Source organism: Aspergillus novofumigatus, assembly GCF_002847465.1.
Source record: "Aspergillus novofumigatus IBT 16806 chromosome Unknown P174scaffold_9, whole genome shotgun sequence".
NCBI classification, from domain to species: domain Eukaryota; kingdom Fungi; phylum Ascomycota; class Eurotiomycetes; order Eurotiales; family Aspergillaceae; genus Aspergillus; species Aspergillus novofumigatus.
In genome coordinates, this window is record NW_020194282.1 from 368241 (window position 1) to 385873 (window position 17633).

General features: G+C 51.5%; 6 protein-coding genes across 6 annotated transcripts; 4 read left to right on the top strand and 2 right to left on the bottom strand.

Annotated features, from left to right (window-relative positions):
* Positions 1-3806: 3806 nt before the first annotated feature.
* P174DRAFT_454653 (uncharacterized protein) lies at positions 3807-4517 on the bottom strand (the record flags this gene model as incomplete). The annotated part of the gene is made up of 1 exon (XM_024829252.1): positions 3807-4517. The coding sequence occupies one exon, from the start codon at positions 4515-4517 to the stop codon at positions 3807-3809; it is 711 nt and encodes a 236-aa protein (XP_024678222.1).
* A 657-nt stretch (positions 4518-5174) lies between these two features.
* Positions 5175-5996, top strand: P174DRAFT_507307 (uncharacterized protein; the record flags this gene model as incomplete). Its single annotated transcript, XM_024831368.1, has 3 exons — positions 5175-5237; positions 5296-5541; positions 5675-5996. The coding sequence occupies 3 exons, from the start codon at positions 5175-5177 to the stop codon at positions 5933-5935; spliced, it is 570 nt and encodes a 189-aa protein (XP_024678223.1). The 3' UTR covers positions 5936-5996.
* Positions 5997-6371: 375 nt separating this feature from the next.
* Positions 6372-8078, bottom strand: P174DRAFT_445551 (C6 zinc finger domain protein). The gene has a single exon (XM_024828368.1). It carries the CDS (start codon positions 7977-7979, stop codon positions 6438-6440), a length of 1542 nt encoding a protein of 513 aa, XP_024678224.1. The 5' UTR covers positions 7980-8078; the 3' UTR covers positions 6372-6437.
* Positions 8079-8983: 905 nt separating this feature from the next.
* P174DRAFT_454656 (MDR family MFS transporter) lies at positions 8984-11016 on the top strand (the record flags this gene model as incomplete). The annotated part of the gene is made up of 4 exons (XM_024829253.1): positions 8984-9118; positions 9195-9964; positions 10047-10420; positions 10513-11016. 4 exons carry the CDS (start codon positions 8984-8986, stop codon positions 10848-10850), a joined length of 1617 nt encoding a protein of 538 aa, XP_024678225.1. The 3' UTR covers positions 10851-11016.
* Positions 11017-11575: 559 nt separating this feature from the next.
* Positions 11576-12484, top strand: P174DRAFT_413629 (SDR family NAD(P)-dependent oxidoreductase). Its single transcript, XM_024824357.1, has one exon. It carries the CDS (start codon positions 11588-11590, stop codon positions 12350-12352), a length of 765 nt encoding a protein of 254 aa, XP_024678226.1. The 5' UTR covers positions 11576-11587; the 3' UTR covers positions 12353-12484.
* A 1263-nt stretch (positions 12485-13747) lies between these two features.
* On the top strand, positions 13748-17427 carry P174DRAFT_378350 (uncharacterized protein; the record flags this gene model as incomplete). Its single annotated transcript, XM_024822826.1, has 2 exons — positions 13748-14323; positions 14380-17427. The coding sequence occupies 2 exons, from the start codon at positions 13748-13750 to the stop codon at positions 17425-17427; spliced, it is 3624 nt and encodes a 1207-aa protein (XP_024678227.1).
* Positions 17428-17633: the final 206 nt, after the last annotated feature.

Here is a 17633-nt window from a genome sequence, read left to right on the forward strand (position 1 = left end):
GCTGGCCCCATTGTCACCAGTCGCCAGTCCCAGTCAGTAGCCACCGCAGACTGCACATGCAAGTGCAAAGCAAGTAGTCCCTACCTGTAGGGCAGGTCGGTTCAAGCTGAGACGAGACGAGACGAGACGAGACGGGTGGGATGGCTGGCCCATAGTCCTCCCGATGTCATCCGCTTCTAACCCTTCTACGAATGTAACTACATGTCTATAGCAATTCCCCTAGTAGGGGGGAGAAAGAATGAAAAAAATACAGTGTACTGAGCAGTCATTACCACGGTGCAGGCGTAGGGTCCTCGTCAACATTCCTAAACTGACTCTGCGGTCCACCCAAGTGGGGATTACTGACTCGGTAGTTGTCTTGTCCTGCGTCGGCACCAAAGGCTCAGTCTTGGACAAGGGAGATCAGACGCAGCTGATCGAAGATAACCCGTCAGAATGTCACGATGACGAGGACTCAGATGAAAGAGGAGGGTACTGCAAGTGTAGATAGTAGGTACATACATACATCGCCGGTTTGAGTGGACTGGGGGAGGTCAGCGAGGCTGGCGAACCTGGACAAAGAGTATTTGGAATTGCCTTGGTTAGTCGATTGGCTGGCGCGGCGTGACGTAGGAGGGACCTGGCTATCACGAGCTTGGTACCTAACACTGATCGCTCGCTGAAACCAAGGGTAGCGAGGGTCTCCAGTACTACTCCACGTTGTTGAAACTTGAAGCAATGGACAATGCCATTATCGTCTCTGTCGTGGTGGTAAACGATGACAACTAAAAATAACTGCCGTCGGAAAGCTGAAACACCGGTCCTGGGGATCATTAATTGATTTACTTTGGAGTTAAGAGTGATTCCGCGATGCCTGTTTCTAATTTGTGGCGTCGTGGACGGGGACTCGTCTCGATAAGCGAGATCGCCGTCTTGTCTTGTGCGTTTATCCTACCCGAGTGGAGTTTGACGGCAGACGTACTAACTTGGCCAGCCTCAAAAAAATGACAATACCCATATCAGTACCTTATTTCTGCACAAAATGTGTCGTCACAGAGAAGAGCACTCATTTTGCGCAGCTTGGTAATATTCGCAGTGCTATTGCCAGGCTACTTCCCGATCAGGAAAAAGCACACCGTCTTCTTGGAGCCGTCGAACCCACACTCCTGCCATGGAACCGTTCCTGAACCGACAGCCGGGGTCCTCCAGTGGTCCGCGCGTGCCTTTAGAGGACCCAGAGCCAGAGCCAGAGCCAGAGCCAGAGAGAGTCAAAAAAACCGTTGGTTGGCCGTTTAGATGAAACGGCCGGGTGAAGAGGCCCATGGTTGCCTCTGTCGTGACCTTGTAGTGTGCTTGATCGGTCATGCGGGCTGTGGGGCGGTTTGGTATCTTTGAGTGGGATTATGAAACTGTACCCTGTAGTATTGTTGTTGTCTTACTTTACAGAAAGAATTCACGTGTCAAATATACTTTAAAAAGTACCTAGGATTGTGCTTGAATACTAATCAGTGAGACATATTGTGGCAGCCTCGCAGCATCGGCTATCGATGCTTATAAGAGACCCATGCATAATGCCTCATTCCAATCAAGCAACCCATTAGAAGCTATCGCTATGAATCCTGCAGGAGTCAACGAGAGCACAATCTACTGGGCTTCATATGCGGAAGCTGGAACGTTGACAAGGATCTGGACGAAGTATTATGTATGCATGCTCCTGCTTTGCATATCTGTCTAGGTACTGTCTATGTTATGGACAGGTGTATTATTATTAATTGTAATTGTTGGTCTTGAAGGTCGATCACGCAAATGCAAATATTTGACTGGAAGAAATCATCGCATAGTAATCCGCTTGCTGGATGGGGTTAGAGTACCCGCTTGTGGATCAGTATTTACAGTATTATTACCTAGATAAACATGAACGGTTATCATACCTTACCTCCAAGGTACAGTACCCAGTATTAATGGATCTACAACAAGCCTGAATTGGATCTCTTGAATAATAACAACAAGCATACCACCTATGTATCGCTTATGAATAGCGCAGTCGAGTCTCTCTCATCACAGTTATTATATTATATTCAGCTCCACACTACGCTGCAGTATCACCGAATCAGTCACCCTGCAGTCCCCGCTTGGCAACCAAACTGAGTTTCTGCATTGGGATATATTCAGCGAGACCAGACCAGGGCCAGGTTCTTATGCTCAGCTCAGCTCCCACCAGGGCCACCACCCATTCCAAGTATTTGTCAAAAGATGCAGCCTGTCTGCCGGGATTTACATTCGCAGATCGATAGTGGCCCGCGCGCGGGCTAATCACCGTCCAGATCAGCCATACACCCCAGCCCTGGCCGAGGTCAAAGCACAAACCGCTCATGCCTGAGGCGTTCCATTCCGTTCAGGTCCAGGACGCTTACTTATGCTTAGGTACGCTGGTGTTGGGCGCTTGCCACGTGGGGACCGTCACATACCAGCCGTTGAAATTCTGGGTAGTATTGTTATTACAGAAGGTTACTCCTACAGCCATGTCTACAACATGGGAAACATAGGTACTTAAGGTACCAAGGGAGGTACATTGGGTGTCTACCTTCTATTTCAGGGTAAGGTAGGAGTACTCCCCGTACTCCGTACTCAAGAAATCAATCGTGAGGCTTGACCTGTATGGCCTTACAGGTAAATACACAATGGTACGGAGTAAGACTACATGTGTACTGACACAACCCCTACAACAGCGCAGCCAGCCGTCATACAACGGTTCGCCATGCGATCATGAAATAGAGCGAAAGCATTGCGGCTCAATCGGGGTTGCCGAAAATCGAAATTGCTGTGGCTTGACGATATAGTGCATACTGCTTGGCGAACTGGAACAAACGAATTCCATTTGGTCGGGAAGATGAGCAGGGTGTTGGCTATGACTTGCAGAATGGTATTACTAACGTCGACGTTCGGGTCGACGAGATCTCTGGCAAGTTTGGACGAAGTATCCTTGATGATTGCAAAGCATAGGGGTAGATACGATGTTTACCCCTGAGTTAGCGTCCAGCTGAAAATCAGCTTATGCTTATCCTCTGCTGACTTGGCTATAGCAATCATTTGCAGGAGTTTACCAGGGCTTCCCGATGGAAAGCTGTGGCAGGATTATCAACTGCTCTAGTTATGAATATTCTCTGTTTTGGCATACATCGTGTTCAAGGTAGATGATGTACCCCTAGAAAACAGCTGTTTCTATGCCTTTCATTCATGATGACTAAGGCTAGCCATAACCTCATAACTAAGTTACCAGATGCTTACTATTTTTGGAATACTAGTCCTTGTTCCTAACACTACATTCACAAGTAGATGGCCAATTTGACTGAGGGAAGGGCCAAATTTCGATGCACTTATTGAGTTGATGGTGCTGATTACCCACTTGAAAATTGATGTCCTACCAGAATGGCAGTGGAAAACTCTCTTAAGCAGTATAAAACAATGCAAAGAATCTCCACTTTGCGGCAGTTACTCCGGCAATTTGCAAACGAGAGGTCGACTTGGTGACGAGGCTACCTGTCTGCCGTCCAGGCTACGCTTCGTTGTATCCGGATGAAGTGAGCTTAACCTGATCCTTTCAAGGCGCCATTGTTGGCTTTGACATGTCTCAAAGAGATATTGCATCCAGCTGGAGCAGGATCTATGTCCAGTTAGACAACCCAGATTCTGCTTCTAGGACCGTCAACCCCCACCTTCTCAATATATTTCACACCGATCAGGACGCCATCCGCATCCTGGAAGTCCTCCTTGTCTCCGAAATCGCGATTGCTCTCATCCATGCACGTGAGACAATTGACCACCGCCTATGCGAACTTGTTTCCAATCCGCTGCGGCAGCACGTCTGTGGCCAAGGTAACGAGAACATCTTTCAAGTTGGGGTTGCCAATGGCAGGAAAGCTGGCCGTCGTTTTCGCGAGAGAGGGCGAGCCATCCGGATCATACACCACGAGGGCCCGCCAGAGCCCGATCTCCAGCAGACAGACCCCAAGACTGTAGATATCGTGCTGCATTGTATAATCAGTGTCGGGGAGCAGCCCCTGCCGATCAGGATGGCGGTACAAGTTCCGGTCCCAGGCGGAATTCCCGTGCCGCAGCGTCTTGCCGTCGGCCATGCGAACCGTCCGGAAGCCCGCGAGGGCGGACCATCCCAGTGGGGATCTCCCGTCGTCGAAGACCAAGACGGTCTCGGGCTGGATGTTCTTGTGCACGAACCCCATGATGTGGACATAGCTGACAGAGAGCGCGAGTCGCTTGGCAATTGCGAACACGGCGCTGAGCGAGTAGCTGTCCCCGGCGCACAGGTGGTCGCGGAGGCTGCGTGGCTGCCGCATGTTCCTGGGTATCCTAAAGATAAAGTCAAACGAATCCACCCGTCCGGTGTTCTCTTTTTGGTTCTTGACCACCCCGAAACACTCCAGTAGGCCAGAACTTGATCGGCTCGGTGTGGCGAAGCTGTCGAGCCCAGAGCGCGGACGTCTTGCGCGAGGACGGAGAGGTTGGCGTCGGGGTGACATTCGACTTATTCCTGTCTGTCCAAACACAGGGCTGCGACCTATCACTACGGCCATATCATCCTTCTGGCAGTCTGGATCGCCACATGCGGTCTCTATGTATACATCTGGCTTAAACAAACGCTCCGCGCGCCGTAAGGATTGGCGTATGCACAATAGCCATGGTGCCCTTTACCTGGGTCATCATGACATTGACCGACAACACCCTGCTTCGGCTGGAAGAGACATCTGAATGGGTCATCTGAGTCGCTGGCAGATTTGGGGTGCGGTGCGGGAACTGGTGGTGAGATGGTCCCTGGCTGCATGCGTCTCGCTCGCTGTTCCCTCTGGTCAGTGCAGTGGTGGGTTTCAGGGAGATTACTTGATGATCTCGGCGTCCTGTTGGTCCGACCAACACGGATCGATTAGAAATCAACTTTGCCCCGAGCTCCGCCCCCTGTGTTGGTCCGAAGAAAGGATTCTTTGCTTTTGTCTCGGGCTGATCTGTCAGCCAGCATCAGCGATGGCTGGCGGGGTGATGTGTCAGAGTGGTATGCCCCGTCTCTCTGACAGGGGCCAGGGTGGGTGGATGGAGAGCTAGAGACAGCATAAAGAGTCCGGGTCTGATGCAGCCTGACTTACAAGTACTTTCCTGACCATCTCTAAATAATATTCAACAAAATGGTCTCTCTCCAAACAGTAACAGCATGCCCATGGAAGCCTCCCCGCCAGCCTCTCGCCGCAGTATTTATGGGAGCTACATCCATGATCCAATGCAGTGCACTTTAACAAGTTCGCTCAGCATGCCTCTTCTCCACGCATTTACGCCGTCGCTCGCCCATCCACGGTTGCTTCGCACGAGACCTTCCTGTCATCGCTGCGCCAGTCACACCCGACAGGGACGTACAGGCTCATCCAGGCCGATGTCTCTATTATCTCCGAGACCGACACGATCGTCGCCAGAATAAAGAAGAATGAGACCAAGGTTGACATCCTCGTCATGTCGGCCGGCTTCATGCCCTTTGAGGGGCCGCAAGTGGATGGAACCGTATGGCGCCTTACGGAAAAGGTGTTTTGCGGCGTTGACTGCTCAAGATCGTCATTCCAAGGATGAGCTGTAAGAGCCATAGTCAATATTCCTATATAAACCGTTTCCAGCGCTCTGTTTATCGACTAAGCAGGGCTGTACTGCAAGTTCCCCCATTTCTGCCACAGGATGGTTCTGCTTAGCCATGCCAACCATGTCTCGCCCAGAAAACCTACAAACGGGCAGTCTTCGAAGAGCTAGGCCATCCGTTGACAGTGGAGGATGCGCCGCTGAAGCTACCTGGGACCGAATAGCTGCTGATTCAGGTCGAAGCTTGGTGGGATGGGTTACTCGGACATCTACTCCCAATACAACGGGGCTCGGCGGCGGCTTTCCCGTTGTATCAGGTCCATGAGATTATTGCCAAGGCCGCTGTGGTCAGGATGCTCAGGAAGATGGAACAGGTAACGTCGTGCATGATGAAGAAGTTAATCTTGGGCATTCTTGCCAGGTCCTTGCGCCGCACCAGCGCTGTACGCCGCCAGTTGATCATCTCGGCCGGTCCGGCTGCCCGAGTTCCCCCGGCAAGTGCAAGGAGGGGGGTTCGACAGTCAATGCTCTTGGGAACTCAGTAGGGATACATGTCACGTATACATGTATAACTCATGCAGGGGCAACTAGTAACTACACGTATTGCTTAGGTCCACTTGGGCGCAGTCAGTTCGCTACTCTGGTGGGTCATATCGCCCTTAAGATCGATAGCTGGGTCCTATATTCAATATGATATCGGTGAAGTGATGACTATATAGACCGTCTCCATCAAAGCCCAAATAGCGCTGTGAATATCTTGGGGGAAAAAACAGAAAAGAGGAAGATTCTACTGTTGTGAAGGCGGCCCAGGAGTCTAATCATTCATTCTAATTCTGTCCAAGTCTGTTGATGATATGCGCAGACAAGGAACTGAGGCTGGTCCGCATGTCGCTCTCCATCTGAGCTAACGTATCTGAATAAAAGGGTGTTGATTGTGTTTTGTCATTTCCATTTGCTACCTGGAGACGGCCCCAAATTGGGTGCTCCATGCCTCGAGCATCGCCTTCCTTACAGCCTCTTAGCTTTGGTGACAGCCGATTCACTAGTCTTTGCACCCGGTGCAGTTCGCCGAGGACAAGCCGAGCGGGGGCGTACCCACTGGCGCAATCGTCCCGGGGCACGGTGTATGTACGGCTCAACGCCCTCATCTGGTCCTTGCTGCTAGAGATCATGCTGTTTGGTGACCTCAGTCCCGCGTCAGTCTCCACGCTGCCTACCCTTGAGCCGAAACCGAACCCCTGGATCCGTACTACAGAGGCGTAGCGCTCCAGGATCTTGAGCACGATCATGGAGACGATTACAAGCCGGAAGGCGTCCTCGGTGCACGAAGAGCATGAGAGCAGGTTGCTTACTGTCTCAATGTGGTGCTTGTTCTCTACCAATACCGCCTGCGCAGAGCCCATAGCGGTCATGCCTGACGAGAGCGCCGGACGACTCGCGCTGGAAATCGAGGAGGCGGGGGACGACGACTGAGCCGAAGACAGCGTCTTTAACAGATCGAGAGCCTGGCTCACACAGCTACAGGATATGTCGGTGGTAAGGGGCGCGCCCATCATCATCATCATCATCGTCATCATATTAGGGTCTGTAGTAGATGACGTTGGAACGCTGGGAGTAAGCGAGGGGACCCAAGACGACACGGCGAATGGCGCACTCAGAGGGTCATTGGAGTCCATCGCGTTCAGGCCAAAACTGATGGTCTCCGGTATGAGAAGCGATCCGATATCACCGTCGCCGTTGATAGCGGGATGTTCAAAGTAATCCGGCATGCTAAAATCCATGTCGTTGGGGCCGGTGTCAAAATCCGGAAGCGAATGAAACGTATTCGAGTCCGCCAGCACGGAAGAGAGGTCTGATGAATATTGGCCCAGAACATTATCAGTCGTCAGCGCAGGTTCCATCATAAAGAAGCTCTGAGGTGTATCGAGGGAGCCGTTGCTCGCAGGGAAACTGGTGGAGGGAGCTGTGCCTTTTGCCGCGTATCCCTGCTGGGGAGAAGGTCCCACGACCTCAATTTTGTCACCAGATCGGGGGAGGGCGCCATGAGTGTAATTGTCTGAAATGGACTTTGGATTCGGCGATGAGGAAGAGGATAAAGAGGACGGGGAGGAAGAATTGCTGGTACAGCTGGTCGGGTGCCCCGAGCCGTGGTCGCGTCGACGTCCCGGGCGCCTCGCAAAGAAGTACTGGCACTCGATGCCTCGGGATACGCACTTGGAGCACGAGGGCTTTTCTCTCGGACATTTGATCTTGGAGGTGGCACAGGAGTGGCAGCTGTCTCGCACTTTGGTGCAGCCCAGGGCGCTGCGACGGACGACGGGCGGCGCTCTGCGGTCCGCCTCGGGCTCACTGGGATCCAGGGTGGGCATTGTTGGTGTGTGAGTTGAGCGTGCTTCTTGAGAGATTTCGTCCCTGTAGCATCAAAGAGGAAGAATGAATAGAGTCGATCATACAGACAGACATTCAACAGAATGAGGATCAGAAGATGACGGCCAGTGACTGCTGATAAATGCGGGTGGCGTTCGCCCTCTCGTGGATACTTGTTTAATCAATTCATAAGACGGCGCTAGTCAAATCTCTTATCGTGATATATTGGGGAAGCAGTTGACTATTCTAGAGACGGCTTGGGGCCATTCCTGCCAGACGTGTAGTGGATACAGCTCACTCACTCATTCAGGTTGGACCTCCATGACTATGGCAGATGTTCACTGCTTGGAGCTTCTGCGAGCAAAAAGGATTCAGTCGTCTCCCGTCCTGCAGTTCGTGACTACTAAAGTCTGACGACGCAGAGAGTGTCCTCGTTGTAGCACGCCAGCACAGGGGACGGATTCCGTCTTGCATCACTAGCGCTGACTGTACTCGCGGCCCTCGCCGTTTGGACCGCTGCTAATCCACCATGCTTGGCTTTGGCTTTGGCTTGGTCGAAACCTTTCCTAATAGACCTAATTACTAATTGCCCCGGAGCGCCATAAGTTAACAGGGGTCAGATCTCTCGGGGTGGTTGGTCAGCAAATTCCCCTTAGATCGCCAGCTAAATCCGCTCGCGCCAATTTGTCATGGTCCCAGAATGGCTAGAGGGCATCTCTGTCAGGGCCACGGCGGAACAGATGGCTCGGATGGCCCAATGGGCGAGCTCCCTCTGACTAAACAGCCCGGAGCAGCTGGAGTATAAACCCTAAGTTGGTCACCAGAATACAGCATCAACGACCTGGTACCCCGTCCAGCGCATCCAGAAAAGTCCAGCAAGTCCAGCGAGTCCGGCATTTCATTCCTCTCAGCAGTCGGGCCAACCAAAGGGGAAAAAAGTCCGAGAACACGCTTCGAAAATGACGACAAAGGAGGAGGAGAGCGGGCGACTGACGGCGGCTATTCCATGTCAGATACAGCTGTTCAGGAGAAGCATGATGATGATGGTGCGGCCCCTGAGCCCGAGTACGCCGAAGGTTTTCGGTTGGCCGCCATCATGGGCACGATCTTTCTCAGCACCCTGCTGGCGGCGTTGGATATTGTGAGTACTATTGAACCCCGCCAAACTCCTTGTGCTGGGGCGAATAACAGATGTGTGTGACTGTGTGCGTCTTTAGGGTATCGTCGCCACGGCAATCCCGGGCATCACGGACGACTTCCACCGCCTGGACGACGTCGGTTGGTATGGAAGCGCCTGTTTCCTCCTGGTCGGCAGCTCCTCGCCTATTTGGGGAAAGCTCTACAAATACTTTTCAGCCCAGCTCGTCTATCTCACCTCGGTGGTCATCTTCCTCGCCGGCAGTATCTTGGCCGCAGCCGCGCCAAACAGCACGGCCTTGATCGTCGGTCGAGCGCTGCAGGGTTGGGGATGCTCCGGGACGCTGGGTGGCTCCGTGCTCATGATTAGCTACGTTGCAGAGCCCAAGAAGCGGCCCATGTTGATCGGAATGTGGATGTCGGTCTTCATGTTCTCCACCATCACCGGGCCCCTGATTGGGGGCGCGTTCACCAGCGAGGTCACCTGGCGATGGTGCTTTTGGATCAACCTGCCGGTGGGCGGTCCCGTCCTTGCGCTGGTCGTGCTCTTCTTCAAGGTGCCAAAGCACGTCAAGCCCGTCTCCGCCACATGGGTCGAAATCCTGCGCCAGCTCGATCTTCCGGGCTTCACCTTGCTCCTCTGCTCGCTCATTTGCTTCATCTTGGCCCTGCAATGGGGCGGCCAGACCAAGCCGTGGAGGGACGGCTCTGTCATCGCTACATTGGTTTTGTGGGCTGCACTGACTATTGCGTTTTTCGTGGTCGAGTGGATTCAGGGAGAGTACGCCATGGTGCCTCTTGCCCTGCTGAGGCCGCGTCTGGTGTGGACCAATGCCATGTATGGCTGGATGTGAGTAGAAAAAAATTCCCCCAAGCAGCAAAACATATTCGCGGGTCGTTTTGCCCGGGCTAACCCTCCAATTTCCGTCAAGTGCCAATCTCGCCAACTTCCAGGTGCTTTTCTACCTGCCCATCTACTTCCAATCCATCCACGGCCAGTCGGCCATCGCGAGTGGCGTCAACAGTCTTCCCTTCATGGCTTTCTTTGCTGCAGGGCCCATGATCAGCGGTTTCCTCATTGGAAAGACACGCTTCCTCCAGCCGTATGAATTCGCCAGCGGAGTACTGGCCACAGTAGGCGCTGCCCTGCTCTACACTCTCGACATCGACTCTTCCAAGGCCCGTTATATTGGCCCTCAGGTCATTTTCGGCATTGGCATTGGCCTCGGGAATCAGGTCCCAATGACTGCGCTGCAAAGCTTTTCCAAGCCTGAACATATCGCGCCCACCACGGGTGTCATGCTCAGTAAGTTAACTCCCACTGGCGTCACTGGCGTCCCTCTGCTCTCCTCTTCGAGCTACGTGAAGTTGCAAGTTCCCTGACAGCTGTGGAACCAGTGTGCAACTCCATTAGTGGTGCTTACTTTGTCACCGCGGCACAATCCATCTTCGCCAACTATATGCTCAAAGAACTCGCCAGCAATGCTCCCAACATCGACACAGTCCGGGTCTTGACCACTGGCGCATCTGAAATCTCCCGTGTCTTCCAGGGCGCTGACCTAGCTGCTATACACAAGGCTTACATGGTGGGTATTAAGGACGTCTTTGCTTTCTCGCTTGCCGGCGCAGCATTCACGGTTCTCCTGTCGCTTGCGATTCCCTTCAAGAAGCTCCCCGATCCTTCTGCGGCCCCGGCGAAGACCGAGCAGAAAGACGAGGAGAATGGCGGCGACTGAAGTTTGCTGTCTAGGAAGGGGATATTCTCACCCCCAGCTGAAGATAATGCGAGTGGAGTAGGCGATATACTAAATTGGAGATTGATCCGGTAGTTGCGCCGCAAGGCAGGTTTTGCTATTTGCTCAGATAGGTCATAGAAGAATAATACAGTCCAACAGCTCATGCTTTTACCATGACAGTCAGAAATCTTTGGTGTAGTGCTGGTACCAGCCCCATCTCCAATGACCTGCGTCCTATACAGCTCTTACTACAAAACAATATTTCTTTTTGAATTCCCAGCCTACGCTCTCCGATCATGGTGTCTTTGCGGCGAACAAGCAGTTTGGAGAAGGATCAGCGATGCGAGTAGGCATATTGTCATACATCTTCCACTCAGCCAAAAATGGTGTCTAGACAACCATCTCTAGCTAGTCGGGATGGACAGTAGTAGTGGTAGTAGGGTCAACACAGCATGGATGGCACGACACATATCTTCCAAGATGTGATTGATCATCACCCCGACAGATGGCGTGTCATTAACCAACAACTGTTGCTCATACTGCGTGACTCGGGGCAATGTGTCAGACGATGACAAAACAAACCGACCTGTGCGGAATTAACAAGGATTCCGAAGGCCGAGCATTGTCTCGTGCCCAGAAAACAGACAAGTTCTATTGCATATATAAGTCCATGGTCAGACGTCTGAGGTGGCACACATCCCAACCAGTCCGAATACAACTATCATAACCGCATCACGATGCCTCCAATTTCTGGTCAATCCCTTTTGGTAATTGGCGGCTCGTCTGGTATCGGAGCCGCTGTCGCCAGATTAGCAGCCGAGCAAGGCATGCGGGTGTCCATCGCGTCGTCCAACCCTACCCGGGTGGCCCACGCCGTCACAAAAATAAAACAATCGCAGGCGTCAATCCCCGACACGCACATCCAGGGATTCACCATCGACCTTTCCCAGCCCGCCGTTGAGCAACGCCTCGAGACCCTCCTCGTCGAGACCACAGTCGACTCCCCGCTCGACCACATTGTCGTCACGGCGGGTCGAGCGGCCATGCGGCCCATTACCAGCACCAACCGGGAGTATCTGCTCGGCCAGGCCCAGCTGACCCTTGTCGTCCCTGCATTGCTCACCAAGCTTGCCCCGCGTTTCCTCAAGCCGACGTACACCTCGAGCCTCGTTTTCTGCGGTGGCAGGCTCGGTGAGAAGCCCATCAGAGGATGGCCGGCCGCTGCGGCTTACGCGGCTGGGCTGGACGGGTTGACTCGCGCGCTGGCGCTAGACCTGGCTCCGCTCCGGGTCAACGTCGTGCATCTCGGTGCGACGGAGACTGAGATCTGGGGGCCCACGCCGGAGCAGCGGAGGGAGACGAGGGAGTTCTTTGCTTCGACGGCCCTGCTAGGGAAGGTCGGGACCCCGGAGGAGGTGGCTGAGGCGTTTGTCTATTTGCTGAAGGATTCGAATATTACGGGCACCAGTCTGCATTCAAGTGGAGGCGTGCTGGTGCAGTGACAGAAGGGAAGAGCAAGTGCCATTAGCTGGTTATGAGATGGATGAGACGGACGATAAAAATATTAGGTCCGTGAATTACCTATTATCTGGTTGTTAGCCGACTTAAAATAATAATGTATACCTTCTGCAATCCTTCTTTCGCCGGTGCTGTTTGGCGATATCATGCATACAATATTAGTAACACATCAGCCCTAACTTGACTCAGTGCTAGCCAGCAGGAGTCTACTTGGTTAGCTTGCATCTTGCATCTCGCAGGATTTGATCAAGCCAGCACACAAAGACGATCTGCACACGGCCGGCTCAGGAGATTTACTTCCTTACTTCCAGGACCCACGACTTCTTGCACCTTCAGGCACAAAATAGGATGGGATGCTGGCAGAATGCCAAGTCCACTTCGTTGCTTTATCAAACTAATGTAGATCTAAAATGTTAATGTAATATCTATAGGGTTGAATAGGTAGCGATTAAAAAGCATGCTCAAAGTATGATAGTTATCAAAGGTTAATACATATATATACGTATCCTACAATCACTTTCATACCAACCCCTACAGTCCTACTAGTGAATCCTGGCTGGTGTAGGTTCTTTTTCCCTGTCTTTTCGCTTCCTGAATTGTTCTTTTTGAATGTATGTGCTGTGGTGTAAGTATGGGCAGCGTTGAAGTGAGAAAGCATCTGTTATAGATATTGAGTTGTTAACAGCGTGGATGCCACTCTGTGCAGGTATATTTATAAAAGAGTGCTACTGCCGATAGAGACTGGTCATAGAGAAAATAAGCTGGTGCTTACTCTTAGACATAAGGTTTATATTTAAGATGTCAGCTTATAATTTTGGTTCTGAATATTTAATACAAAAGCCTAATCATAATAAATAATCAATACGGCCCTTTATTATTTCCTAACAAGTACCTAATACTCAAAGTAGTGATTAAAGTCCTACTGTAACATCACTCCTCCAGAATAACAGGGGGAATATATTGTTGGCGCTTCTCGTATCAGTCACAGGTATCAAATTAGGGTCGCTCATCGGCTGTGATTGGCCAACAAGGCTGGCAAACAATAGGATGCATGTAGGGCGATGCATGTCCCTTTAGTTCCGAGTCAAACAACGAGAAACAACCACCAATCGATAGCCCTGTCTGCATCATTGAGCTGAAAAACAGACCTTGAACAATGGATGGGAGTGGTGACCTGGCCCTCTATTTGCTTTTTCCACAACTGGGGGGAGCCATCCAGCTGCTCCGATAGGGCTAATTTGTTTTTCCACCTCCAGCAAAGCAAATCACACCAATTGCTTGAGGCCTTAAAAGGGGAGCCACGCCGCTCCAAGGCGCTTTCCCTTGAGGGACAATTCCATGTTCCAGCCATCGATGGTGGTGAAGTCCTGCCTATCAAGATGGGGTTCGGTAGATGGCTTTCGCGACTCAAGGGAAATAAAGGAGAGTCTAGCTCATCAGACCAACCTACTGTAGGTGGTTCTTCTGCTTCTGCAGACACAGGCCGCGGGACAGAAGAGGTGAAATTCAAAGGACCCAACGGTAATCCCAGCGCCTCCGTCCCCGAAGCGAAAACCCATGCAGAACCATTACCAGAAGCCCAGAAGATATGGGAAGAGGCGTATAATTTAGTGAAGAACGATGAATCACTGAAGAGCATTGTGGACGAATATGAGGCAGCAATACTATCCGAGCTCCAGTCGCTGACTGCGGACCATGACGGCCATCGAACTGGAGCAACGAACACGAACTCGAACACCTCGCTGATTGGCGAACTCGCAAACCTCGACCCCGAAAGCCGACAAAATCTCATGACGAGACTAATGAACAAAGATGGCGACCGGCCCGATCGATTCAAGACAATCTCGCAAATTTCAACCGTTCTTGAGTCGACCAAGACAATTATTAGCTCGGCGCTTGCTGTTTATCCACCGGCTTCAATAGCCTGGGCAGGAGTTTGTCTGGTCCTAACGCCCGTGAGTGGTTTTGCCCTCCCGAGATGCTGGGATAATCCTGAATTAACGACTTCCAGGTCTTCAATCATGCCGAGGGACTCAAGGAGAACGAGGACGGATTCACCTACATCATCTCGCGGCTACCCTGGTATATATACTTGATCGATCTTCTCCGCTCGGAAGCCTGGAAGACGGGGGAGGAATACCAGAAGTTCAAGATTCCCATCCGAAAGGAGATTGTCAACCTCTACCGGCTAATCATCGAGTACCAAATGCTCACATTCCGGTCCTATCGTCACCGATCCCGTAACTTTGCGGCAAACGCCATGGGTTTGGCCGATTGGAAGGACAGGCTCCAGGACATCCAGTCTGCCGAACAACAGGTCGAAGAATTGGTGCATCACGATCACATGACGCAGGTCCTCGTCAATCTGGTCGAAGCCAATAAACAGTCCAAGTCTTTGCAGGATTTTGTCGAAAGCAAAGACCGGTTAAGCGAACAGAACAGACTGATCCAGGAATTCAAACCGAACCCCAACCAGCACGATTACCAGGCTTATGGAGCCTATTACAATCACATTGTGACCCCCCTTGAAGGAACCAACAATGGGGTCCGCAATCACCCTCGGTTCAAACGATGGGAATCCGGAGAAGATCGCCTGCTTCTCCTTGTGGGAAACCCGGGAACTGGCAAGTCTGTCTTCACCAAATCATTGCTGAAAGACCCGTCCAGATCCGATTCGATAACAGTCTGTTCATTTTTCTTCAAGGATAAAAGTGGCCAGCAAAACAATGCGAATGTGGCGCTTTGCAAAATCCTTTATGAACTGTTTCTGGCCCAAGGGGATCTTGTCGCTGGCGTCCAAGAAATGGTCAAGCGTTTGGACAAAGATGACATACGATGGAATCTCGACACACTCTGCGACGTTTTTGAACGGGCAACACAAAGGGCTGCTCGTGACAGTATAATTGTTCTTCTGGATGCGCTGGACGAAGCCGACCCAGAGCAGAGAACCAAGTTGCTCGTACGACTGCGACAGTTCTCAAGTCCATCGGTCAAGTTTCTTCTCACAACGCGTCCAATTCAGCCTGTTCTCGACATCTTCCAACAACAGAAAGAATTTATCCTGAACCTGAATGATGACCTGAAATGCAACGAATCACTTTGCGACGACATCACGAAAGTAGCAAACAGCCGATTGGAGACATTTGGTCGGGACAAAAAGATTGACCGAGAAAATATCAAAGCAGAACTGTGTGATCAACTTGAGCGACACATACGGGATAATCGCACTTACCTGTTCGTTGGACTGCTCTTTGACTATCTCGATAAACAACGGATGCAACGGCTTCCCAGCAAGTGGGTTGAGATATTCAAGTCCCTGCCAACAACTGTTTTTGATACTTATAGAGCTCTGCTGGACAACATTCGAAAGGAAGACCGAGCTGATGTGAGGACTATGCTTCAAATTGTCCTTGCAGCGCAGAGACCGCTCACGGTGAGGGAGATGAACATTGCCCTCAGTATCAGTACGATCGATGTTATCCACAGTACCGAAGACATGGAATTGTTACCAGTCGAGAACTTCAAAGCATGGATTCTCGAAACCTGTCACTTCTTCCTGGTCACCTACGATAACCGCATTCATTTCATCCACCAGACTGTCAGGGATTACCTTCTACCCAAGCCACAGGAGGATAAAAGACCCGAGTGGCTGGCTGCCGATTTTTCAGAAGAGAGCTGCCACCAGGCTCTTATGAAGAGTTGCATCAAATATATATCCGCTCCATTCGTCCAGGCACCCCTTACTACAGTGAACAGTCTGGAACAGTTCTTCAACGCCCCTCTCTACACGCAACTCGAATGCCAGCAGTGGTTCTGTGACCTAACTCAACCGCGTGCTGCGTCCACGATTATCGTCAATGGGGAAAGTGCCGGCGTCACAAGGATAGAGGACAGTCTCAGACCATCGGAAGAGACCGTGATGGACACGCACGAATTCTATGAATATGCCTTCACACAGTGGTTCGTCCATCTGGACTTTATCCGAAAACATGAAAAGAAGGAATGGCCGGAGATGCTTGACGATATCCAGAAGCAATATGTCTCCATGTCGTTTGATCTTGCTGAGTTTGTCTTCTGCTGCTCTAGCCTCCCCTCCAAGAAGGAGGTGGAAGTATTCAGAACCATGCCATCAATGGGTAGCGGTGATCGTGATCTTGCTCTGAGCTGCTTGACGCAGGGCCTAGTTACACGGTATCACAGAACCAGCTTATTCTCCGAGTTATGTTATGCCACTGATCTGGCGAAAGAGGTCATCGGCCGGACTGATAGCAATGACCAGAGGCTAGGGAGGAGACTTGTGGACATAAGCAGGGCTTACGTGCAACAATATATGGCGAGGAGCGGCGATTATGCTCAGTTGGCTCTCGAATCTGCTGTGCGAGCGATCGAAGTGACTTCGCCTGACCATGTCGATCGGTCTCGAGCTTTGAAAGCTCGTTCTAACGCTCTTGGCGCGCGGTTTTTCAATGAGAAGGATGATGACGACATTAACCAGGCGATTTCTGATATGGAGAGCGCTCTTAACCCTACATTATACTCTCTGGACAAGCAAGACAAGTCGCTTTTCTTGCACGATTATGCAATCTACTATGGTTACCGGTACCTACATAGCAGAAGGGACGCGGATCGTGACCTGGCTATTGAGGCTGCTCAAAAAGCCGTGGATGGAATCTCGTTCCGCAATCCTCGTCGAAGTAACGCATTGCATACGCTGGGCGTTTGGCTCGGAGTACGTGCCAGAGACACGAAGAAGAAAGAACATATCGATCAGGCCATTGAAGTGGATCGAGAGGCCCTCAAGAGCACGCCGCCTACGGGCGCTGATCGTGCTTTTGTGTTGCGTCAACTGGCATCCCACCTGCAGCTCCGATCGGAACTTGAGGGCTCAAAGGACGATCTGCAAGAAGCTCTGGGCTTTGCCTGCCAAGCAATTCATATCATTCCTGACTACCATCATCTCTACTCCCCATGTTTGGACCTACATGAAGCAATACGGCAACTTGCCGAGAGGGAGAACCTGCAGCATGGGGATTGCGACGCTGTATATATCAGAATTTGACCTGTTGTATGCAACCTGCTGTATTTATCTTCTGAACATTTCATCAAAATTCTGGCAGTCAAGCAGTCATGGTCCTCCAAGTCAAACCAAGAACGTCAGAAGCTATATCCACCTCCTTCCGTTATGTCCAGACTTGATATGCAATTCCCATAAGTCTGCACGAGATGCAAAGCATCAGTGCACTTCTCTTTCAGGATCCATACATA